At 47.4% G+C, this 25862-nt stretch overlaps 1 protein-coding gene across 15 annotated transcripts in view; it reads right to left on the reverse strand.

Moving 5' to 3' along the window:
- The window catches only part of MAGI1 (membrane associated guanylate kinase, WW and PDZ domain containing 1), a 621460-nt gene that overhangs the window by 17875 nt on the left and 577723 nt on the right, over positions 1-25862 (reverse strand). For 10 of the 15 annotated variants that reach the window (XM_056867137.1, XM_056867144.1, XM_056867136.1 and 7 more), the window contains 2 exons: positions 24935-25228; positions 10609-10812 (listed from right to left, as the gene is read on the reverse strand). In XM_056867137.1, the coding sequence (XP_056723115.1) occupies positions 10609-10812; positions 24935-25228 (498 nt within the window). The remainder of the gene's footprint in view (positions 1-10608; positions 10813-24934; positions 25229-25862) is intronic. The other 5 variants (XM_056867145.1, XM_056867143.1, XM_056867140.1 and 2 more) reach the window with 1 other exon arrangement.

The raw sequence follows: 25862 nt of genomic DNA on the forward strand, positions 1-25862 counted from the left end.
CCAATTTTTACCGGAACTTCATTCCTAACTTTGCCCAAGTTGCGCTTCCCCTCACTGCCCTGTTGCGTACCAAGGACAAGGGGGCTAGCGCCGCGCTTCCCTCAGCCCGTTTGCAATGGTCCCCCCAGTGCCAGCTAGCTTTTGAACGTTTGAAGCTACTTTTTTCATCCGAACCCGTTTTGGCTCACCCAGATTGCACCAAGCCTTTTGTGGTGCAAGTGGATGCCTCGGATGTAGCCATGGGCGGGGCCCTATTGCAGAGGGATGAGGGGGGACGGTTGAGACCATGCGCCTACTTCTCCAAGAAGTTTTCCCAGTCTGAAATCAACTGGGCCATTTGGGAGAAGGAGGCAGCAGCGGTCAAACATGCCCTTACCATATGGCGACACTTCTTGGAAGGGGCCGAACTGCCATTCGAAGTGTGTACCGATCACAAGAATCTTGAGGCCCTCAAGGGGGCTAGAAAACTCAATGCCAAACAGGTTCGGTGGGCCCAATTTTTCGCTAAGTTCCGGTTCACTCTCAGACATGTCCCTGGCAAAGAAAATGCCCTAGCCGACGCTTTGTCACGACTTCCCCAGTATCGCAACGATTTCGATCGCCCAGTCGACTCCCTGTTCACTCCCGAGCAGCGAGGGGAAGTTCCTAGCTTAGCCGTCACCACCCGGTCCCAAGCCCGACCACCGGAGACCCCCCCTACACTCAAAGGCATCCCGGAAGCCTTCCAACAGCGACTCCGGGACGCCTCCTTGCAGGAGGAGGAGCATCATCTCCTCCCCACTGGTCTGGAACGTACCAACACTTGGTGGGTGCAAGGGGGGAAACTGTACGTCCCCTCCTCTCTTCGCAAGGAAGTATTGGGACTTGTACATGGTGCCAGGCTAGCGGGTCATTTTGGTTTCATAAAAACGCTTCACCTGGTTCGAAGACAATTCTGGTGGCCCGGTATGAGATCTGATGTAGAGTTGTATGTGCGCAGCTGCCCCACCTGCGCCACAGCCAAGAAACGGATGGGAAAACCCCCAGGGCTTCTCAAACCGCTTGAGAGCCCCTCCCGTCCCTGGGAGGTCATCGCCATGGATTTTATCACCGACCTACCTCCGAGTCGGGGAAAAACGGTTCTTTGGGTTATCACAGACCTCTTTTCCAAACAGGTTCACTTCGTTCCATGTGCAGGCCTTCCTTCAGCCCAGGGCTTGGCTAAACTGTTCATCACACACGTCCTCAGGCTACACTCGATCCCGAGGAAGGTCCTCTCCGACAGGGGGGTCCAGTTTGTTGCCAAATTCTGGCGGGCCTTCCTAAAGTTAATGGGAGTGGAAGAGCAGGGCCTTTCTTCCGCCTATCACCCCCAAACGGATGGTCAAACAGAACGAGTAAATGCGGTGGTAGAATGTTATTTGCGTTGCTATGTAAATTTCCACCAGGACGACTGGGTCGACCTGCTGCCATTTGCCGAATATGCGTATAACAATGCGCCTCATTCCTCTACCGGCTTTAGTCCCTTCCAAGTTATATACGGGACGGATTTCGGCCCTTTCGGTTCTGCCCCCGTCTCGCCAGAGCTCCAGTCTACCCCTGACCTTCAGGAGTGGATTCAGGTGGTTAAATCCACCTGGCCATGGTTGCTCAAAAATCTGGAAAGGGCAAAAAGCAAGTACAAGGAACAAGCAGACAAACACCGGTCTCCGGGATGGGAACTCAAGGTGGGGGAGCAAGTCTATCTGTCCACCAAAAACCTCCGCTCTCTTCGCCCCTGCAAAAAACTGAGCGACCGTTATGTGGGACCTTTCCCCATTACCAGAGTAATCAACGAGGTTACTGTGGAACTGGACCTCCCAAAAACTCTGAAAGGAGTCCATCCAGTCTTTCATATAAGCCTCCTCAAACCCTATGTGGCAGCCCCCCAGTTCCACCCCCCTCCCGCACACGAGATTCCTACCGTAGTAGGAGGGGACACCCATTTGGAAATATCCAAGGTTTTAGACTCCAAATGGAAGAAAGGGAAACTGTTTTACTTTGTTCGCTGGAAAAACCTTGGCTCCGCTCATGACGAATGGGTGGCCGCACCCCACATGGCGGCTCCTCGCTTAGTCCGGGAATTCCACCTTGCTTATCCCAATAAGCCTCGTCCTCTCGGGGACCCCGGGGGGGGGCCTTAAGGGGGGCAGAATGTGAGGGTCTCTGTCTTTGTGTCTCTGCTTTCCATCACCTGCTGTGTTATCAGTGAACTCGTAAAAGCAGTTCACACCTTCTGGTCTCAGGCGCCAGGCCTGATGGCCCATGTATCTTCCCCCCCCGCTGTTCTTCCTGCCAGTACTCCCCCAGGCCGATGCGGCCTTGGAAGTGTGATAGCCGCCCAGACTTCCTGGGATCTGTCTGATGTTTTGTATTATGCCAAGCTTGTAACTTCCCATAACAATAAGTGTGAACCCCAGTGCCCCAGTGCCCTGGAGTCAATATATTCTGTAAACCCGTATAGCCCCTCACTTGCAACTTTCTACCTGTGCCTGTCTCATCTCCTGAAGGCTTCAATAAATCGATTGTTTCTGTATCAACGTCTGAGCAACTGATTTGGAGAAGCAAACTCAGAGAGGGGGATCTCTCACAAGAACTTTGGATCAGCAGTGATTTTTTATATATATATATAAAGGCAGTAATCAGGTAGCTGAAAGATCAACAGGATTCACTGCTGTTTGCAATCTGCTTGTGTCTATCCTCAGGAGCAGCCTACTTGCAGCCGTCAAAGCCCAACAATAGTCAGCTGAGAAGCAGCTTTTAATCTCCACCTCCAAATCTCCCACTAAGTCCCTGCAAGGCAGGGACTTAGCAATAAGTTTGGGAGGTGGCTTCCATTTGGCAGCCTTTCGAGGAATTCATCATGAGCCAAACACCCATGTGTTCAACAGCTGACATTATGTTCAGCTGTCGGACACATTTGCTACTAAATTCACAGCATCCCTAGTGTACCTCTGCTTAGGACTGCGCTGTAAAAATAATGTAGAAAGAATTTATTCAAAATATTTCTTTTTGATTAATAATGTAGTGGCTCACAACATTAAAAACAAAATTACACACACACACACAAATTGGCAGACAGCATTGGTATCCAATGAGCTAGTGTGGTATACCAGCTACAGCAGGGGTGTTGAACTCAATTGTTACGAGGGCCAGATATAATATAAATATCACTTGATCGGGCTGGGCCATGCCTCACCAGCCCAGATCAGGACGGGGGGGGGGGGGGCTGGCTCAGCTGGCTCACGGGCTGCATAAGAGCTCTCAAGGGGCCGGATCTAGCCCACAGGCTTTAAGTTTGATACCCCTGAGCTAGAATGTCAGACTAGCATCTGGGATCTTGGTGACCCTGAGATAGTTATTCCCTTAGCCTAACCTAAGTTCCTTGGAGGAAGGCCAGGATAAAAACCATACTAAATCAATGAAGAAAAGCAATAAGCAAAATCACAAACCCCCAACATAATAAATGATTTTTGACAATAACAAGGATGCCAACTTAATATCTCTGGAGAAGCCGTTTGAAAAACATGGCACCGGTACAGCCAGGGCCCCATCTCTAGTCTCCCTGACTAAGCTCAGAAGACAGGGGCTCCCAGAACAGAGCTTTCAATGCATACCTAAGGACATTTCCACATAGGTTATTTGCCCCAAATGTATCATGGTACGTTTGCACATCACCGGGGGTTTCCCCAGCTTATATCGTTCCCAAAACTGCTTTTGGGAAATGTCACAGCAAAGAATGGACAGCTGTTGTGTGGTGCAGGTGGGAAATTTTTAGATTTTCTCAGCCCTGCACACATGACAGCCATTTCCCCTTCTCTTGCTCCCGCAGCAGCCCTGCCTCATCATCAGAGCAAGTATGACTGTAGCAAAGTCGCTTCTTTTCAAAAACTATCACAAGCTGGTGTATGAGCTGAAGCATGGACAACGATGCTTTTACCGTAGATGCCAGTTTGGCATCCAAACTCAAGTCTGGGTCTAAATGTATGTCAAGTTGTAAACCTGCCCTTGAAGGGGGAGAGGGTGTACAACACAGCATAGGCTGAATACCACCTCTTTGGTCAGTTGAACCCCCTATGGACAGTGTCACAACTGTGACTGGACTGAGATTCAGTTTATTGGCCTGGACTGAGCACAGACGCCTGTTTTGCACATCCTTGAAGAAAGCAAAACACAGACAAGTATCATCAAGGTACTAATGACACCTCATTCCATAGCCCTACTACTACTGCTACTGCTACTTATTTATTAATATTATTATTATTATTATTATTTTAAAATATGTGTACCCCGCCTTCTCCTGGTAAGCTGGGCTCAGGGTGGCTAACATCATATAAATACAAATATAATATACAGAATACAAGTACAGTACGAATTAACAATCTAAGATTGCAACTGAACTAACAATCCCATCCTGATGGCACCCAAACTACTCCACTTTAGGGAGGATGTTATTTCAAGATGGCCGTGCAGCAATGACCAGTGTTGATGTCCCTCAATCCAGTGGAGGGGTAGAAAGGATGGAGAGAACATGGGGACAGGGAACACCACAAAGGGTAGGGTAAGGACGGGAAAGGAGGGAAGCAGCAGGGAAGGAATTAAAGGAAAGGGCCAAAGGGGGAAGGGAAAGGAAGAAAAGGAGGCTGGCTCATAATGTACTCCTATCGTTGCCCTTAAACATAAGCCTGGAGGAACATCTCTGTCTTACAGGCCCTGAGGAACTGGGTTAAATCCTGCAAGGTCCAGGTCTCATTGGGGCTGGGGCCAAGGCTGGGGCCTGGGCCTTGGATGATATCTCATAAGAACATAAGAAAGGCCCTGCTGGATCAGACCAAGGCCCATCAAGTCCAGCAGTCTGTTCACACAGTGGCCAACCAGGTGCCTCTAGGAAGCCACAAACTAGATGACTGCAGCAGCACCATCCTGCCTGTGTTCCACCGCACCCAAAATAATAGGCATGCTCCTCTGATACTAGAGAGAATAGGTAAGCAGCATGACTAGTATCCATTCTAACTAACAGCCATGAATACCCCTCTCCTCCATGAATATGTCCACTCCCCTCTTAAAGCCCTCCAAGCTGGCAGCCATCACCACATGTTGGGGCAGGGAGTTCCACAATTTAACTATGCGTTGTGTGAAAAAATACTTCCTTTTATCTGTTTTGAATCTCTCACCCTCCAGCTTTAGCAGATGACCCCATATTCAAGTATTATGGGAGAGGGAGAAAAACCTCTCCCTGTCCACTCTCTCCAAACCATGCATAATTTTATAGACCTCTATCATGTCTCCCCTCAGCTGCCTTCTTTCCAAGCTAAACAGCCCTAAGCATCTTAACCGCTCCCCATAGGACAGTTGCTCTAGTCCCCTAATCATTTTGGTTGCTCTTTTCTGCACCTTCTCAAGCTCTGTAATATCCTTTTTTAGGTGTGGTGACCAGAATGTACACAGTATTCCAAGTGTGGTCTCACCATAGATTTGTACAAGGGCGGTATGATATCAGCAGTTTTATTCTCTATTCCTCGTCTAATTATGGTCAGCATGGAATTTGCCTTTTTTACAGCAGCCGCACACTGGGTTGACATCTTCATTGAGCTATCCACTACCACCCCAAGATCCCTTTCTTGGTCCGTTGCTGCCAGCACAGATCCCATCAGTGTATATGTGAAGTTGGGATTTTTTGTCCCAATATGCATCACTTTACACTTACTCACATTGAATCTCATTTGCCATTTTAATGCCCATTCTTCCAGTATGCAGAGAACCTTCTGGAGCTCTTCACAGTCCGATTTTGTTTTAATCACCCTAAATAATTTGGTGTCATCTGCAAACTTGGCTACTTCACTGTTTAACCCCAATCTCCTGTTTCATATGGGTGACATCAACCTGGGGGAAAGAACTGAGCCATACAGAACTCCACGGCATAAATATCAGGGGGGCAGAGCTGAAACTCCACAGCACCACCTTCTGGAAACTGCAAGATTTAATGAGACTGGAAGCACCACAGGCCTGTGCCCCAGCATCTTCTCTGGATAGGCAGTCCAGAAGAATACAGTGGTCGATGATCACAAAGCTTCCTTCCACTGTGAGGTAGGTGGGGCTGAGAGAGTTCAGACAGAACTGTGACTAGTCCAAGGTCACCCAGCTGGATTCACGTGGAGGAGTGGGAGATCAAACCTGATTCTCCAGATTATAGTCCATCGCTCCTAACCAGTACACCACACTAGCCAGTGCTAACAAGGAGCAGCCCCCTAACCAGCCTGCACCAAATCTAGAAAATCCATGCCAAGCCACACTGTTTGGAGCTAACTTGCCATTACCTGCTTGAGCCCCTTGCACCTGGAGATTTACAACTCATCGAGAGGTGGCTCAAGCATCAGGATGTAGAGGATGATTCTTTAAGAGAGGTGTAATCAATTCATACTTCAAGATGGCCAGGATCTGCCCATACAAGAGGGCAGCTATCACTTCCTGATGCCCACTGGTTACCTCCCTCTAGCATGAGAATATCAGCCAAGAAAGGCGAGTATGGAGCAAATGGATGGTAATCTACAGCTCCCCAAGGCCCCTGTTTAAAATTCATTCAAGCAAAAGCAGCTGACTGCAAACTGACAAGGCAGTATTTTTCTAGGCTAATGTAGTTGTTCAACAATGTCACCGGGTCTCTCAACAACAACTGACCTATAAAGGGCTAACCTTCTTTGTGTCTACATCCATGAGAGACTGCTTCTTCCCTTATTCTCTACTACTTCAGTGTTTGGGAGCAAGCAAAAGTCTTCCCTGCGCTATGCTACTCACACACCAAGCTGAGCAGCAAAGCACATTCTGAGACGCGGCTGAAACATGCTTACAGAACCTTCTAAGACCTATCGCCCCAGAGCCAAATGTGGCTCGGTACAGAAGCAAATATGGCTCTTTAAAAAGAAAGCTTTTAAATTAAGGTACATTGGAGGGGTGGGATGTAGTTGGATGCAGGAATAACCAGTACGTGAAAGGAATTGCAGACAAAGACTTTTGTGGGACTGAAGGTTTCCTTAGATATGCTTTAAAGAAAGGGAAATGGGCAACTGGTTGGCCACTGTGTGAGAACCAGGCTAGATGGACCATTGGTTTGATCCAGCAGGGCTAGGGTTGCCAACCTCCAGGTATTAGCTGGAGATCTCCTACTATTACAACTGATCTCCAGCCGATGGAGATCAGTTCACCTGGAGAAAATGGCCACTTTGACCATTGGACTCTATGGCATTGAAGTCCCTCCCCTCCCATAACCCTCAGGCTCCACCCCAAAAACCTCCCGCCAGTGAGAAGAGGGACCTGGCAAGCCTAAGCAGGGCTCTTCTTATGTTCTTAAATGACTGAGGTGAACAGTTGCCAGTACTCCAAGGAAGAACTATGCACAGATTTATGCCAGTACATGAAAACAGCTGCACAGGGTACTCTTGTGTATATTTATTACTTATTGTGTGTGTCATTTCCTAATAGAGGACACACAACCAGTGTTTGAGCTGCGGAAACTTTATGTGTCTATTACTAGAAATATTAAGTTTTATGGTTTCAGTTATGCAAGTGATGGGCTCTCTTATACTGGTTCTTTGTTTTTGCTCTTAATATTGACATAGTTTGGTTCTAATTACAAAAGCTTGTTGACTCCAGATCTAAGGTAATAATTCCAGAGGGGTAACCATGGTATCCCATGGCAGAAGAAATAAACAGGAACCTTGTAGCACAAAACAAGTACATTTTTATTCTACTATAAATTTTCATGGACCAGTCACACTGCATGCATCTAATTAAATCCATGAAAACTTAAGCTAGAGTAAAAAATGTGTTACCTATCTCTAAATTTCTACAAGATTTCTGTGTAATTACCTATGTCTAAATTTCTACAAGATTTCTGTGTAATTTTTCTTCTTGTAGAGTCTATAAGCACCTAAAAAGCAAGGATGGGGAGGAATATCACATTATCAGTCCTCTTTGAACTATAGTACTGCAGGTGAAGGGAAAGATTCCACGACTGAATGTCTCCCCAGACACACATAAACAGCTTTCTGCACCTGTGTTGACGCTTCACACACAAACCTAGCCTTGCCTTTTCCTTGACGTTTCAGTTTCTACATGAGTTTGGGTTCCAAAAGTTGTAACAACTGACTTCAAAAAAGTCAGACGCAGCAATTTCTATGCTGTTACTTTTATAGAGTTTTTTTTGGGGGGGGAGGGATTGCTCCATAGAAGAGTCACTATGCTTATTTATGCAGGGTCAATTTTGATGCTCGCTCAAAGCTCTTTTTTTAAATGTGACCTTTAAAATGCCTATTCACGGTCCCGACACAAAAGGAGAGATTCCACACCCTACTCGCCTGCTCCTTTGTTCCTTCCATTAGCATAGCTAACGCGCGGCTGTGATTTTGCATGCTTCCTTGAAGGGATTCTTCGAGGCGGGGGCGGAGCAAACACAAAAGGACAAGTTAAAGGGGCTCTTAAGAAATGCAAAGCAGGTATGCGGCAGCTTCGCAGTCACTTCCTGAATGACAGTTCAGCGTGAAAAACTCAAATAAATATGTGGGGCACTTCAGCCTGGAACACGCTGCTAATTACTGAGCATAAACAGCCTATGTGTCAGCATAAGCAACAGACAACAGTTTCATCATAATTTAATAAACGTCCTGTGATGCACTGTGAAAGCAGCACTGGAGGAGAAGGGGCAAACTCATTATCATACCAAGAATAAGGATAAAATCAATAACTGAGTTTTCATATGTTTTCTGTGGCTTCATACTATTTTCAGTTAAAATGTTTGCCTTATGTTTTATGAGACTGTAGAACAAGGGGCTCTCCTCTAAAATAAAAGCATGTGGAGCAGGCTTGGATTTCTGACTCAATGAATGAATTACAAAGTTTCTGCCTTGCTCTCTGACTTAAGCCAACAAATCCCCATTCTGGAATCATCTCCTGAAACTAAATGATGAGCACTGAAGAAAAATCTTCCACAATTTGAAGAGAAAAAAACCTATTTTCATCAAACTTAAAATATGGTGATATGTTTTTAATGCCTTTTGCTTCCCTACCTTTCTCTGACCATGTAAAACTTCCAGGGTTTGGCATGGAGAAAAGGCAAGAGGAGGAGGAGAGTTGGTTTTTATACCCTGATTTTCTCGAACTTTAAGGAGTCTCAAACCAGCTTACAATCACCTTCCCTTCCTCTCCCCACAGAAGAGGAGAAACCAAAGTCCTAACTGTACATATACAACCATCCTTTCCAGACAAACACCAATTCAGAGTATATGGCATGCACATTAGATTTAGTGATGGCATTTTATAACTGCAAACCAAGAAGGAAAGAGGATTTCATAAGAAGTGGGTGAGACTCTCTCATACACACACACAGACACACACACACACACGCACACACAGATATTATTGAGAATCTTTGCTAGAAAACAGCTGCTTTAAAAGGTCAGATTGTCCAAGGTGTACAGTACTGTATCTGGTTATACGGGTTGTGGGAATGCTGTGACAGTCAAAATAAGTGAACAAATCTAGATGGCTGGAGCTATACTCCAAACATGCACAAGATGCAAAACGTATGCTAAATCCAGGGCACTTCCAGTGTCATATGACTGCAGTGTACCAGTGCTTTAATGGCTCAGCATTCCAACCAAAACCCTACATGTCCAGCTGTGCACTTTTGGTGGTAGATGCACCGAATGCTGAAAAGTAAGGCGCCAAGTTGAAATATGCCCGGCAACCCTCCGAAAAGCAGAACCCAGATGTCTTGCAAACACCTAAGGGAACATGGACAGGATAACTGCACATAAAACAGACAGACAGTGGGAGGGCCAAGCTCTGAATCCATTCTGTTCTAAGCACACAAGTAAAGACCACACAAGTCAGTACAGGTTGAGTACGCCTTATCTGAAATGCTTGGGACCAGAAGTGTTTCGGATTTCAGATTTTTTTGGATTTTGGAATATTTGCATATACATAACGAGAAATCTTGGGGTGGGACCCAAGTCTAAACAACAAAATCCATTTATGTTTTATTTACATCTTATACACATCGCCTAAAGGTAATTTTATGCAATATTTTTTTAAAAAAAATTGCACGTGGGGCATCGTGGGGAACCTGCAGTTGGCGTGACCGGCCTGCATACGTGGTATTTTACTATCCTTTGTGGGTGCCCAAAAAGTTTTGGATTTTGGTGTAATTTGGATATCTGATTTCTGGATAAGAGATACTCAACCTGTATTCGAATCTGAGCACACAAGTAGTCATTCTGTGACACTTGCTTCGTAATTTCTCTCCTGTTACTCGGCTCTCACAGACACTATTTTGTGGGAACAGAGTCTACTTTTCTCTGAGCCGACAGCACCTCTTCGCTCATCACCCCCACACCCGCATGAGCATTTATATAGCAACAGAGAAGCAAAACATAGTAAAGAAGGCAGAACAGAGGAGCTTCCTTCACAATATGCCCAATTGCTTTTGCACTTCTCTGAAGTCAATACTTGTAAAAGCGAGCAGCTCAGCGCAACTCAAAAGGACCATTAAAAGCAATAATCATTCGGGAGAAATAGATAGAACGTATACTTTACCATCCCCTGGAATAATGCGCAGAGTAACCGTATTCCCGGCTTCTTTAATTAGGTTGACGATGTCCGAATGTGATTTGTTGGTGATGGAGCATCCGTTAACGGCCAATATCCGGTCCCCCACTTTCAGCTTCCCGCAGCGGTCTGCTGGGCTCCCCTCAATAATCCGACCTATTTTGTGAGGCATGGCCACACATGCATTGCCTGCTTTTGTATTGATATTGTGAATATATTTTGTTTGTTTTTTGCGCGTGTGCATTTTTTAAAATCGTTTATATACGTTGGGAACATGGTGAAGGGGGAAAGGAAAAAAAGGGTCGAAAAGGGAAAGAGAAGGTTAAGGGTTAATTAATTAATGCATCAAGCAAAAGTTATTAAAGGATAGCATTGCTGCCAGTGTTCAAAACATTGGCAATCAACTTGGCGAGCACAAATTAGAACTCGCAACTTGGTTATTTTCTACACCTCCTTCGGTAATCCATGTACATACTCTCCTGTTAATTTGGCTGAGAGTCGCATGAATAGGATGCATCTACGCTCAGCAGCCCTCAAAATAAAAACCAGACAAGATTTTCACTGTAAACTTGAAACTGCTAGAAGAAAATGCAATCCTCTTTTACTTCCATTAGTTTATAATAACTTCTTAGCTAGTAGTTTTAAGCTTCTGCCAATGTTTTGTTCTTTCTCCATTTTGAAAGATAAGAATTCTATTCCTACTAAGGAATAAGAGTTTAGTTTGGTTTTTAAAAAAATCCATAGTGATCCATTCTATTAATGAACACAGCATGGGTAAAAGTGATAAGGAACTGAGGGTTTTTTTTTTCTACAAAGAATGCAGGAACTATCTGAGACACGGAGCAGCGCCCCTAAAGGTGGAATAGCACTAGAAGGTGTGGTTTTCCACCTTGAAACCATTTGACAACTCTTCCCTTTTTGTGATCTCAGTCCAAAGACAAATGGGTTCAAAATAACTCAAGCCTCCAACACCAATTAAGCTCTAGCACCCTGACAGTGCCCTGATAAGAAGACTTACATCCAAGTATACTAAGCGTTGCACAGTGAATCTTTTTAGATTCATTTATTCATAAATCCCATTAGCTTCCTTGGAACTTATTTCCTCATTAGAACTCATGGCAAGAAAACAGCCAGTGATTTGGGATCGATGCAATATCTCTCTTGCCATCATTATCATTGCTTAATCCAGTGAATTATTTATTTCTTTGCTGCAGCAAAACAGGAACTTATTAAGTGATCAAAAACGGACAGAAGAACAGTGGCTACCTAACCCATTTGCAAGACATTCAACACCCAGATGGTAGCCACTATCTCCTGACCATGGGCCCTGATCAAGATCCTAAACTGTATGTTTTTTTGTAGCAAGTGATCTGTTTTCTTCAGTCTTCAGGCACGATGCAGCCAAATTTAAGTCCATTCTAAGGCCCATCAATCCTTATAATGGTGCTTAACTCCAACTGAAATCCATAGACTATAAAAGCACTCAGCACTGTCTGGCTTATGTTCCTTGCTCCATTCGTTTCCACAATGACCCTGGTGTGAGGGTCTCTGTCTTTGTGTCTCTGCTTTCCATCACCTGCTGTGTTATCAGTGAACTCGTAAAAGCAGTTCACACCTTCTGGTCTCAGGCGCCAGGCCTGATGGCCCATGTATCTTCCCCCCCCCGCTGTTCTTCCTGCCAGTACTCCCTCAGGCCGATGCGGCCTTGGAAGTGTGATAGCCGCCCAGACTTCCTGGGATCTGTCTGATGTTTTGTATTATGCCAAGCTTGTAACTTCCCATAACAATAAGTGTGAACCCCAGTGCCCCAGTGCCCTGGAGTCAATATATTCTGTAAACCCGTATAGCCCCTCACTTGCAACTTTCTACCTGTGCCTGTCTCATCTCCTGAAGGCTTCAATAAATCGATTGTTTCTGTATCAACGTCTGAGCAACTGATTTGGAGAAGCAAACTCAGAGAGGGGGATCTCTCACATTAAGTTGCAAGTCCTTGCCTCTCGGACTGCAGCTGTACCGCTTTGGACAGAATGTCAGCCGACGAGGACACCACCCCTAACCCCGATGCCCCCAAGGAACCGGACGAGCCGGAGAAGCCGGACCCTAAAGAGGAGGGAGCCAAGCCAAAGAAACCGAAGGGTCGCGCCCCCGACCAAGATCGGGACGGACGTCCCCGGGGGCTCACTTATTGGCTGGACTCTCCCAAGGGCTGGTCGCTCTCGCGGACTGCGGCGAAGGATCGCCGGTTGGCCTTCCCCAGCACGGGACTCGAAGGGGACCCGGCCCGCAAAGAGGCCCTCATGGAGGAAGAACGAAAACAGTGGCAGGAAGACCGCCGGGCTATGCAGGAGCAGATGGAGATCATGCAACGCGTAATGGGTGAGATGGCCACGACCCTAGATGCGCTGAAATTGCAACCTCCAGCCGGTGCTCCCCCAGACGGGGCGCCAGTAGTTCCGCCCGCAACCCCTGCCCCCCCGGCCCGTCGGGACCTGAAAGTCACGTATGACGGGTCGGGAGACCAGTTGACCTTTTTTATGGTCCAAGTAGACATTTTTATGCGGGAACAAGGCCGAACCTTCGTTTCTGAGGAGTCCCGGGTGCAGTACGTGGCTTCCTTACTGCAAGGGGAGGCGGCTGCCTGGATGGTGTTGCAGTATGAACTCCGCTCGCCGGTGCTGCGAACCCTGGACGAGTTCATGGTAGCACTCCGAAACCGTTTTGAGGACCCGACTCTAGGTGAGCGGGCTAAAGCCTCCCTGATGCAACTGCGCCAAGGGACTAAGTCGGTGGCGCAGTATGCAAGTGAGTTCCAGTCACTGGCTAGCCGAATTCTGGACTGGAGTGAGGCTACCTTGGTACAATGTTTCAGGGAGGGTCTCAACCCAGACCTCCAACATTGGGCCTTCATGCAAGGGAACCCCCCGGATGTGGAAGGTTGGGTTCGCCATGCTGCTGACATCGAGAATCGCAAACAACTCCTGAACTTGTCCAAGCAACGGATTGGGCGAGACCCCAGGCCCCGGGGTGACCGTGGCCGGGAACTCCGGCAAGGGGGTGGCGGGGTCCTCTCGGCCGCGGAACGCCGCAAGCGGTTCGAGGCCGGCGTCTGCCTGATCTGCGGGGGAAAGGGTCACTTTGCATCGCAATGCCCCTCTCGCTCAGGCCGTCCGACCCCTCCCCGCCAAACCCAGGCCGAGCCGACGAAACCGGCCGCCGACAGCCAGCCTCGCCGCAGAAGTGGACCACTGAGCCGGCGCTCCGGCGCACCCTCCGCTCTCCACGCACGTCCCCAGGATGGGGCATCCGACTCTACGGTCCCATCGGGGTCCCGGATTACAAATACCGTCTTTGATTCGGACGGCTCCCCGGAGGCCACTACCCCGTCCCCCTCTTCCAGCGAGGAGGAAGAGTGGGAACAGCCGGCAAAAAACGCCGTCGGTCTGCTGTAGAGGGGGCTCCGCAGCAGACCGTCCCTATCGTTGTGCAAGGAGCTCCACCGATGGTAAGCGCCCAAGAGGACAATGTATTTGTGCGTGTCCATCTGTCCCTACCCAAAGGGGGTCCCCCGTTAGAGGTCCCCGCGTTGGTCGACTCGGGGTGTGCCCGCACCATGATAAATGAGGAAACTGCCAAGAAGTTGGGTGTCCGGCGCAAACGGCTTCCGGGACCCCTCCGTTTTTCCCAAATGGACGGGAGTGACTTTAAACGGGGCCCGGTGACCCACAGAACTGCAGCCGTGATTATGTCCGTGGGGGAACATTGGGAACGGTTGTATTTCACTATCGCCCCTATTGTAACCCCTGTGGTGTTAGGGATGAACTGGTTAAGGGGGCACAATCCCTCCATTGATTGGGTTAAACGGGTGCTTTCCTTCCCCGAAAACCCCTGTGGGTTGCATGACAAGGAACGGGTACTCAGGACTCCAGCCGCCGCACTGGTAGGGTCCCCCGCCCCAGTCTCTCCTCAATTACCCTCTGAGTACTCGCAATTTACTGATGTTTTTGATGTTAGAGAATGCGACGAACTGCCTCCCCACAGAGAAACGGACTGTGCCATCGAGATTGTAGGGGAAGGCAAACTGTCTAAGGGAAAGGTTTACCCCATGAGCCCTAGTGAAAAGACAGTGTTGCGAGACTATCTGGATGTCAATCTGGCGAGGGGTTTCATACGCCCCTCCAAGGCTCCTTATTCAGCCCCAGCGTTCTTTGTAAAGAAAAAGACGGGAGATTTAAGACTGTGTATTGACTTTCGCAGACTGAACGCAGTCACCCAGTCTAATGCTTACCCCCTCCCTCTTATTCCTGACCTTCTAGCACAATTAAAGGAGGGCCGAATCTTCACCAAACTGGACTTGGTAGAAGCCTACCACCGCATTCGCATCAAAGAAGGAGATGAACCCAAAACGGCCTTTTCCAGTTGTTTTGGGATGTTTGAGTACCTAGTCATGCCGTTCGGACTTTCGGGGGCTCCGAGTGTCTTTATGCAATTAATTAATGAGGTTTTGCATGATTTACTGTTTCGGGGGGTGGTGGTATTTCTCGATGACATCCTTATTTACTCTGAAACCATGGAAGACCATGTGCGCCTAGTGCGAGAGGTGCTCCAGCGGCTGCGGGAGCACAAACTGTATGCTAAGGTGTCCAAATGTGAATTCCACCAACCCTCCATTACATTTCTGGGGTATGTGATCTCCCACCAAGGGTTGGAAATGGACCCCGCCAAGGTCCAGGCAGTGCGGGACTGGGAACCCCCCACTACCCGCCGCCAACTTCAGCAGTTTTTGGGGTTTGCCAATTTTTACCGGAACTTCATTCCTAACTTTGCCCAAGTTGCGCTTCCCCTCACTGCCCTGTTGCGTACCAAGGACAAGGGGGCTAGCGCCGCGCTTCCCTCAGCCCGTTTGCAATGGTCCCCCCAGTGCCAGCTAGCTTTTGAACGTTTGAAGCTACTTTTTTCATCCGAACCCGTTTTGGCTCACCCAGATTGCACCAAGCCTTTTGTGGTGCAAGTGGATGCCTCGGATGTAGCCATGGGCGGGGCCCTATTGCAGAGGGATGAGGGGGGACGGTTGAGACCATGCGCCTACTTCTCCAAGAAGTTTTCCCAGTCTGAAATCAACTGGGCCATTTGGGAGAAGGAGGCAGCAGCGGTCAAACATGCCCTTACCATATGGCGACACTTCTTGGAAGGGGCCGAACTGCCATTCGAAGTGTGTACCGATCACAAGAATCTTGAGGCCCTCAAGGGGGCTAGAAAACTCAATGCCAAACAGGTTCGGTGGGCCCAATTTTTCGCTAAGTTCCGGTTCACTCTCAGACATGTCCCTGGCAAAGAAAATGCCCTAGCCGACGCTTTGTCACGACTTCCCCAGTATCGCAACGATTTCGATCGCCCAGTCGACTCCCTGTTCACTCCCGAGCAGCGAGGGGAAGTTCCTAGCTTAGCCGTCACCACCCGGTCCCAAGCCCGACCACCGGAGACCCCCCCTACACTCAAAGGCATCCCGGAAGCCTTCCAACAGCGACTCCGGGACGCCTCCTTGCAGGAGGAGGAGCATCATCTCCTCCCCACTGGTCTGGAACGTACCAACACTTGGTGGGTGCAAGGGGGGAAACTGTACGTCCCCTCCTCTCTTCGCAAGGAAGTATTGGGACTTGTACATGGTGCCAGGCTAGCGGGTCATTTTGGTTTCATAAAAACGCTTCACCTGGTTCGAAGACAATTCTGGTGGCCCGGTATGAGATCTGATGTAGAGTTGTATGTGCGCAGCTGCCCCACCTGCGCCACAGCCAAGAAACGGATGGGAAAACCCCCAGGGCTTCTCAAACCGCTTGAGAGCCCCTCCCGTCCCTGGGAAGTCATCGCCATGGATTTTATCACCGACCTACCTCCGAGTCGGGGAAAAACGGTTCTTTGGGTTATCACAGACCTCTTTTCCAAACAGGTTCACTTCGTTCCATGTGCAGGCCTTCCTTCAGCCCAGGGCTTAGCTAAACTGTTCATCACACACGTCCTCAGGCTACACTCGATCCCGAGGAAGGTCCTCTCCGACAGGGGGGTCCAGTTTGTTGCCAAATTCTGGCGGGCCTTCCTAAAGTTAATGGGAGTGGAAGAGCAGGGCCTTTCTTCCGCCTATCACCCCCAAACGGATGGTCAAACAGAACGAGTAAATGCGGTGGTAGAATGTTATTTGCGTTGCTATGTAAATTTCCACCAGGACGACTGGGTCGACCTGCTGCCATTTGCCGAATATGCGTATAACAATGCGCCTCATTCCTCTACCGGCTTTAGTCCCTTCCAAGTTATATACGGGACGGATTTCGGCCCTTTCGGTTCTGCCCCCGTCTCGCCAGAGCTCCAGTCTACCCCTGACCTTCAGGAGTGGATTCAGGTGGTTAAATCCACCTGGCCATGGTTGCTCAAAAATCTGGAAAGGGCAAAAAGCAAGTACAAGGAACAAGCAGACAAACACCGGTCTCCGGGATGGGAACTCAAGGTGGGGGAGCAAGTCTATCTGTCCACCAAAAACCTCCGCTCTCTTCGCCCCTGCAAAAAACTGAGCGACCGTTATGTGGGACCTTTCCCCATTACCAGAGTAATCAACGAGGTTACTGTGGAACTGGACCTCCCAAAAACTCTGAAAGGAGTCCATCCAGTCTTTCATATAAGCCTCCTCAAACCCTATGTGGCAGCCCCCCAGTTCCACCCCCCTCCCGCACACGAGATTCCTACCGTAGTGGGAGGGGACACCCATTTGGAAATATCCAAGGTTTTAGACTCCAAATGGAAGAAAGGGAAACTGTTTTACTTTGTTCGCTGGAAAAACCTTGGCTCCGCTTATGACGAATGGGTGGCCGCACCCCACATGGCGGCTCCTCGCTTAGTCCGGGAATTCCACCTTGCTTATCCCGATAAGCCTCGTCCTCTCGGGGACCCCGGGGGGGGGCCTTAAGGGGGGCAGAATGTGAGGGTCTCTGTCTTTGTGTCTCTGCTTTCCATCACCTGCTGTGTTATCAGTGAACTCGTAAAAGCAGTTCACACCTTCTGGTCTCAGGCGCCAGGCCTGATGGCCCATGTATCTTCCCCCCCCCGCTGTTCTTCCTGCCAGTACTCCCTCAGGCCGATGCGGCCTTGGAAGTGTGATAGCCGCCCAGACTTCCTGGGATCTGTCTGATGTTTTGTATTATGCCAAGCTTGTAACTTCCCATAACAATAAGTGTGAACCCCAGTGCCCCAGTGCCCTGGAGTCAATATATTCTGTAAACCCGTATAGCCCCTCACTTGCAACTTTCTACCTGTGCCTGTCTCATCTCCTGAAGGCTTCAATAAATCGATTGTTTCTGTATCAACGTCTGAGCAACTGATTTGGAGAAGCAAACTCAGAGAGGGGGATCTCTCACACCTGGATCAGGCTGTTAGATCTTCCTTATTTTATTATCCGCTTAAATTCACTTCACTCTGTCCAGTACCTTCACGGTTACTGAATCCAGCAAGCCAGAGAAACACTGAGGGATTCCCAGTGACGTCATGGCTGAGATGAGGATCCAATGTGTCACATTTCTTATAGGCTATATATGAGTCACACCTTGCCACTGAAACCGTATGGCATGTGTTGAGAGGGAATTGCCAAATTGTGGTGAAGGTGGGATTACTAGTATTAGTTGAAACAGTGAAACAGTGTGACAAAAGGAATAGAGTTTAAAAGGCTTTACACATTAAATTTAAGAGAAAGCTACTTTAGAACTCTTTCTGGTATCTCACATCAGACCTCGGAATACCTATACACAAAATCCCAATAAATGCTGGAAGCACATGTGAGAAACAGGAACATATCCCCATGCCTTGTGGCATGGCTGGCTTTTTGGTGATAACATTTTTTTTTACACCCACCAAAGAGACTGGGTAGACTTACAAGAAAATCCTTCAGCTATGTACTCACTGCTCACATTTTTATAGTCCAATGTTGCAAAAATAAACTTCTAGCATTGCAGAGCAAATTCAGAAAATTTGGGGACACTTCAATAGTGAGCAAATATCATGAGTCAAATATGGGACCGCTACACAACATGTGTTGGCAACATGTGTAGACAACACGTACATAAAAATGAACCGCATTCTGCAGACGTTCCACTCCATTCACACAAGCTGGCAGCCCAACAGTGGTGCATACTGGGAGAGTGCAGGCCCCTACAATGCACCTGATCTGCACAGCGGCTGCCTCGTGTGCATTGGGCAATGGGTGGGATTTTACGTGCAAGTACAACTTCTATTCTCGTCAATCGGGGTTCTGGCATGCATGAATAGAAGCTGTACCAGCATGGAAAACCCATGCGCTTACCAGTTCACATGAGATGGCAATTGGGTGGATCATATTCCTCACACACATGGCTGGTGGACTCTGGTTCACATGAACAGAACAAAAAGTCTACAGAGGGCCTGTAAATATAGCCTGGTGTATAGGATTGCCATCCTCCAGGTGTGGCTGGAGATCTCCTGCTATTACAACTGATCTCCAGGCAACAGGGATCAGTTCACCTGGAGAAAATGGCTGCTTGGCAATTGGACTCTATGGCATTGAAGTGCTGCCCCTCTGCTAACCCCGCCCTCCTCAGGCTCCACCCCCAAAATCTCCAGGTATTTCCCAGCCCGGAGCTGGCAACCTTACTGGTATAGCACAATGGCTAAGACGATTTGGGATGTTTTGGATTCACATCTCAACCACAGGCTCACTAGACAGCCTGAGGCAAGCCACTCCCTCTCAGTTCCCCCGCCTTGAGTGACAGGAGGATATTAATACAGGTCTAGCTTGCAGGGATGTTGTTTCTATTATTACGTTAATATATATGAAACAGTTTATATACTGAAAGAGTGCAAAGTATTATTACTAATACTACAACATACTGAACATTATCATTATATGTGTTCTTTAAAAGGTATTGAAAGCAGAGTGAGCGTGGTTTGGGGAAGGCACTGCTTTTTAGTTCTGCAGTTTCCAACAAGTCTGTTTGTAAAACCCTTTCTCTTAAGCAACATTTTTAATTTAAGAAGTGTGACATAATTTATGAATCATCATAAGAGTTAATGGGCTCCGTTGGCCAGCTCCAGCTTGTCTGCACTCATGGCTGTTGATACAGCCAGGAAGTGGGGATTGCCTTCAGCAGGGCAAACCCACAATCCTCGTTGCCTGGCTTCCAGATTCCAGTATGTTGCAGGCTGCCGCCGCCTTCTTTTCAGGCCCAAGACACTGATTGAGCTTCTCTCTTCACCTATCCCTTTAGCTGTTTTACTCCACTGTGACTCTTGCGTGGCTCTACTCTACTTTGGGTTCAACTCAGCGTTCTTCTCTAACCCATCCTTTGGACTCGAACTCCAGTTTCAAACTGAATCTGATGTCGGGGCTCCAGAGTCTCATTTCTAACAAGGCGTTGCCTTCAGTTCTGCCTTTTCAATCCCCAAATCTGTTGTATGCTGATACTACTTAGTTTTCCCAACACTTTGCATCCATGCAAAGCAGTAGTTAAATTAGGACTGGGGGCCACCCAGGTTCAAGTCAGTTTACCCATGAAGCTTACTGGATGACTTTGGGTGAGTCACTCACTCTCAGCCTAACCTACCTCGTGTGTGTGTGTGTGTAAAGTGCCCGTCAAGTCGCAGCCGACTTATGGCGACCCCTTTTTGGGGTTTTCATGGCAAGAGACTAACAGAGGTGGTTTGCCAGAGCCTTCCTCTGCACAGCAACCCTGGTATTCCTTGGTGGTCTCCCATCCAAATACTAACCAGGGCTGACCCTGCTTAGCTTCTGAGATCTGACGAGATCAGGCTAGCCTGGGCACCTACCTCACAGAGCATAAAATCGTGGGTATACACCACGTATGGTACCCTGAGATATTTACAGGATACAAAAATAGACAAGAGAACAGCAACTAGAAGCAACAATAGATCTGATGACGTAGCGCGTGGTAATAATAATCATTCCAGCGTAATTTCTAAGTAGGAAACAATATCATACAATCATAGAGTTGGAAGGGGCCATACAGGCCATCTAGTCCAATCCCCTGATCAATGCAGTGTCAGCCTAGAGCATCTTTGACAAGAGAATCAATCCGTTCATCCCAAGATCCACTTCTACTGGCTACAGCATCAATCCGTTCATCCCAAGATCCACTTCTACTGTAACATTTATTAGTAGTTTTAGACATACTCTACATATGCGTGTGACAGTTTCAGAAAGATCACAACAAAGGAAGAGTTAAAAAATGGCAACAGAGAGAAATGCCCGCTCACCACTGGAAGGCCATGTGACTGTCAGAACGGACTGTTACGCAATTTATCATGGTGAGCCTGGCACACTGTCTCGGGTGAGATGAGGTTTTATTCACTGCAATCAGTGCAGTGAAGGACTCCTCCCTTAGTATTCAGGCTGACACAATTTTGAACTGGTGGCAGCCTATCTCCATAGACTATCTCCATAACAACTAATATAAAGGAAAACTCTATGATACGAGGCAAGCGCTGTGTAGCCAAGGGCAAGCGTCTCATGCAGTATATAGGGGTAAAGAGAAGTTTCATTGGGAGCAGGGAGGAGAAAAAAAAAACCAAGTCAAAACATGTATTTGCTTTCACCTAGCACATATTTTCTAGCTACAAGCAGTTCGTCTCGCAAGCTTCTTTCAAAAATGAACACGTTCGCCATCTTATACTCAAACAGGATTTGACAGGTAGGACCATTAGAATGCTCTTCTTTAAGAGGCCATTCCAGTTGGTGTCACAACACTTCATTAAGCCTTAGAGTGGAAAAGAAAAAAGTATGCAGATTGGGAGCTGGGAACTGCCAAGGAAGGACTTTTCCCTTCCTATTATGTCTTTTGTACCTAAGATTCGTAAGCAATTTGGTGGGCCTTGGCTGGTTTAATGATTGCACCTTGCTTCATTATCTGCAACGACCTTTTAATAGCTACCGTGAGAAGGCAGAGAGGGAGAAGGCAGAGAGGGAGTCTTTTAGGATCAAATAGCTATTGTACTTAATTCCAATTGCACTTTTCTCTTCTCTGGGGACTGCCAGAGGATACAAGCACTTCACAACTTGTCATTTCTAAGGGGATCACTTTGGGGGGGGGGGAGTGCACCTTTCACAACTTTCACTTCACAACTTGTCATTTCTAAGGGGATCACTTTGGGGGGGGAGTGCACCTTTCTTCCCCTCTTAAATCTAATTATAAATTACTGCTCTTATAATCCACAGCAGTAGACATTTATGTTGTGGATAGGTAGTTGGGAAATGAGACGTCCATTGCTGTTTCAACGTAACATCACATTTTAAAGCCTGTGATAAAAAAGCCCTGGATTTAGCAAGTTTAAATCAGAGAATCAGAAGCCCCCCTCTCCCTAATGCAACACGGTGATTGTTTTGGACAGGCTTATCCAGATTTAGACTTAAACCATGATACTTTAAATAACTGTGGAGCTAGAAAGCTCTCCCATTTCTTTTTCCTCTGGTAGCCAGGGTCTCATTTGCTATAGCAGATTCTCTCCCATAATCAGGCCGAAGCAAAAATAAATGCAGACTAACCAACAACCACTGATTGAAGATTGAGTTGATTTGAAATACACCTCCTCTAATACTGGAAGGGTCAATCCTGAATCAAAATGGCTTGACGCATTTAACACATCCACAACTTTCAGGACGAAGTTTAAGACTAAGACTGCAATCCTGAAGGGGGGGGGTGAAGCTCCTCAGGAGCTGGCATAACCTGCGCTGACGTAAGTGCCCATTTAATCTGTGATAAGGAGCACTTGTGCCATCATGGCTAGCAAACATGCTGGCTTTGGGATGCCACATTGTGGCTCAGGCACAGGCATTGCCTCTCAGCAAGTCCTTGCAACAGCGTCCTGAGAGGTGTTCCCAGGGCATTCCTGAGGGTGAACCCTTTCACCCCAAGACCGCCCCTTCCCGCAGCAACATAGCTACAACACTTTTTTGGTGTCATAGCCCCGTTGAAGTCTATGGGGGAATTTTCCTATTTATTATTTTTTACAGATGTTAAATTTCTTTTTGGTGGCTGGGAAGCCTCTGAGGAGGTGGCGTGGCAGCACAACTCCTGGCTGCTGTCATAACACACACACACCCCTTAGGAATGGCCTGCATGACTTGATATACATGCGATGCAGCCAGAGACAAAATATTAAGCCATGTAGGCCCTCTACAGAGCTGCTGCCTTCCTTGAAGTAGTGCCCTATGTGCTCGCCACTTATAGTTCAGCATTTCCATGACGCTGCTTTTGGGGCCAGAAGTGCTAAGCACAATGTATACAAATATTCCAGCATGTGGGGCAAGAACCTTTTAAAACGTGATGCTGGCCAGGTGAAATGCCTACACAAGTAATTACAATGGAACTCTAAGAGCCTGTCCTTGCCTGGAATTGCCCTGTGTGGCTGCTACAGTTTGGGTTTCATGGTGTTTCCCAAACTCTCAAAGTGCTTATGGTGCTAAACACATTAAAGCAGCCGCTCCCAAACTGTGCTCCATGGAGCACTTGGTGCTCCATGAAACTTCTCCTAGTGCTCCGTGAAGAGATTGGAAAGAAAAATACTAGTGTCATTTGGTTTAGTGTAGAGGTGCTAGGTGAAAATTAGTGCTCTGTGATGAATTTCTCTCCTGAAAAGTGCTCCATGAGTCAAAAAGTTTGGGAACTGCTGCATTAGAAGTACTGAGGATGGGTCACAGTGGTATCAGAGACAGAGTTAATTCCACCAGTGAAGAGGTTAATAATTCATTCATTTTTTTTCAACATCGAAGCATGCGCATGTCTCCTAAGAAACTGGAATGGACTGGAGCAGAATACAGCTGCTTGCCTTTGTGTCTGGGGCTGGGTGCTGCTATCACACACAACCAATCTTACAACAGTTGCCCTTGCTACCAGTTGGCTTCTCAGCTCAACTCAAGATGCTGGCTTTAGCCTCTAAAGCTTTGCATAGCCTGAGACCCCCACAATCTGCAGGAACACATCTCTCCACATGGGCCTCTGTGTGTGAAGTGCCATGAATTCACAGCTGATTTAGGGCAAACTCGTGGGGGCAAGAGACTTTTCAGAGGTGGTTTGCCATTGCCTGCCTCTGTGTCGTGACCCTGGACTTCCTTGGTGGTCTCCCATCCAAGTACTAACCAGGGCCCACCCTGCTTATTTTCCACGATCTGATGAGATTGGGCTAGCCTGGGGGCTGAAAAACCTTCTTAAAGAGAAAAAGGAGGCAAGTTCATTAACTGGATTCTGCAGGGGCTGCAAAATCTACCTACCCTTAAAATGGGCTTTTAAGCATTAATGGGGAAGGTGAGTTATTTTTATGCCAAGAGGTCTAATCTTTCACCAGTACCATTTCATTGATTTTTTTTTAAACCAGGCTATACTTTAACATGGTTTTAACTGTGATTAACTGGATTTCAGGCTTTCATAGCTTTGAGCATGTTTCCAAAGTAAGTTATTCCCTGTGTTCAGCATCAGTGTTTTCAAGGCCTCTCCCTGGCCACCCCCTGCCGTGGCCATCAACACAGAAGGCCGCCTGTCTTTAAACACAGGCTCACAATGACTCTGTCCCCAGAGATGGGCTCCATGAGTGACTTCGCTTCGGTAGCCACTAGCCTACCTATTCAGAGTCCAAAATGTCAATCTGCATGTTTATTTCATACCCTCTGATTCAGGTTTGAACAAAGACTGTGGAAGCAAACACCTCCCCAAGCTGATGTTGCGATTAAACATATTAATTATAACAGGGCATGTTGATGAACTGTTCCTACTATTTGGGCATGGGCTTTTCTCATTGTAACAGTGGCACATCCCCTCACATTTCTTTCTTTCTTTCTTTCTTTCTTTCTTTCTTTCTTTCTTTCTTTCTTTCTTTCTTTCTTTCTTTCTTTCTTTCTTTCTTTCTTTCTTTCTTTCTTTCCTTCTTCCTTCCTTCCTTCCTTCCTTCCTTCCTTCCTTCCTTCCTTCCTTCCTTTCGTAAAACGTGTACTGAAAAACCAAGGGGGCTTGAATTTTCCTGTTGGTCATACATGGGCCATTAATGAGATGACTTGTGAGTTACCAAAACTGTGGACAAACAACAGAAAATCCCGCCTACTTAATTGAGGAACCTCCCAATTTAAGCCGCTGCATTTCCCCCTGCCTCAATTAAAGGAGATGTGTACAGTACTGTGACAAATTAGGTAACGTATTCCTGAAACACAAAAGCACTCATGAGGATAAAATGTTGTCAGGCCCAAAAAGATGAAGCTATACAGGCCCTTCAATTCTTAAAAAAAATATTTGGGACTTACCGAAAGTTGTTCCAGCTTCTGGCCGACTAACCGAAGACACAATGACAAAGCCGAAGCCTTCGCTCTCTCCCCGGCGAATTTCCACATCATAGGGCTGCACTACCGTGCTGACCACACCGCTCCCGCCGCCGCCTCCGCTTCCGATACCGCTGGTGCTGCCACTGCCTGAACTGACGGTGTTGAGGGAGTTCTGGCTTCCCTGTGGAGTGCGTTTCTCCTCCGTCAGAGAAGCAGGCTGGTTGCTGCTGTGATGGGACGAAGCTGGAGACGGCACCTCGTTCTCTGCTTTCGGAACTGTTCGAGAAAGACACGGTTCTAAGTCTTGATAAGAGACCGGGCTTTTCGTAACATGGCTTCAGACATATCTGCTGATCACCAAGTTCCTCGGTTTCTGCATTTGGGCCAACTGACAGAAATTAATATCCTGTGTTTACTCTTGGTGGGGCTTCTTAAAGGGCCCCAAATCCTGAAACCAGCCCCAAGTCCTAGATCTATTTATCCAGAAAGGAGTTCTCAGCGAGGAATTATTCGCAACCATTTTTTATTTTCTGATGGTGAATTCTGGTTGTTCCACATGGATTTATGTAGGCTTTTACTACAAATTTTTCCAGGCACCTGCGGGAAGCAGAATGTGGAACTCCATGAAACTTGATCGGATTCTCCAAGGTGAGTCTGATGTTTTCAGGATGCAGAACCCTCAGCATTAAGTATCACTTGAATAAAAAAAATGTGAGAGTTGGCATGGTACAGTACTTAGATAAGGATGGACCAGGGCCTGTTTCAGAGGATTGGCGTGTTAGTCTGCAGTAGAACAGCTAGATTCAAGTCCAGTATCACCTTACAGACCAACAAGAGTATGAGCTTTTGAGAGTCAAAGCTCCCTTTGTAGCACCAAGATCTAGGAGACTAAGGTTTGAAACTCCATTCT

The sequence above is a fragment of the Euleptes europaea genome, chromosome 1 (assembly GCF_029931775.1).
Source record: "Euleptes europaea isolate rEulEur1 chromosome 1, rEulEur1.hap1, whole genome shotgun sequence".
NCBI classification, from domain to species: Eukaryota; Metazoa; Chordata; class Lepidosauria; order Squamata; family Sphaerodactylidae; genus Euleptes; species Euleptes europaea.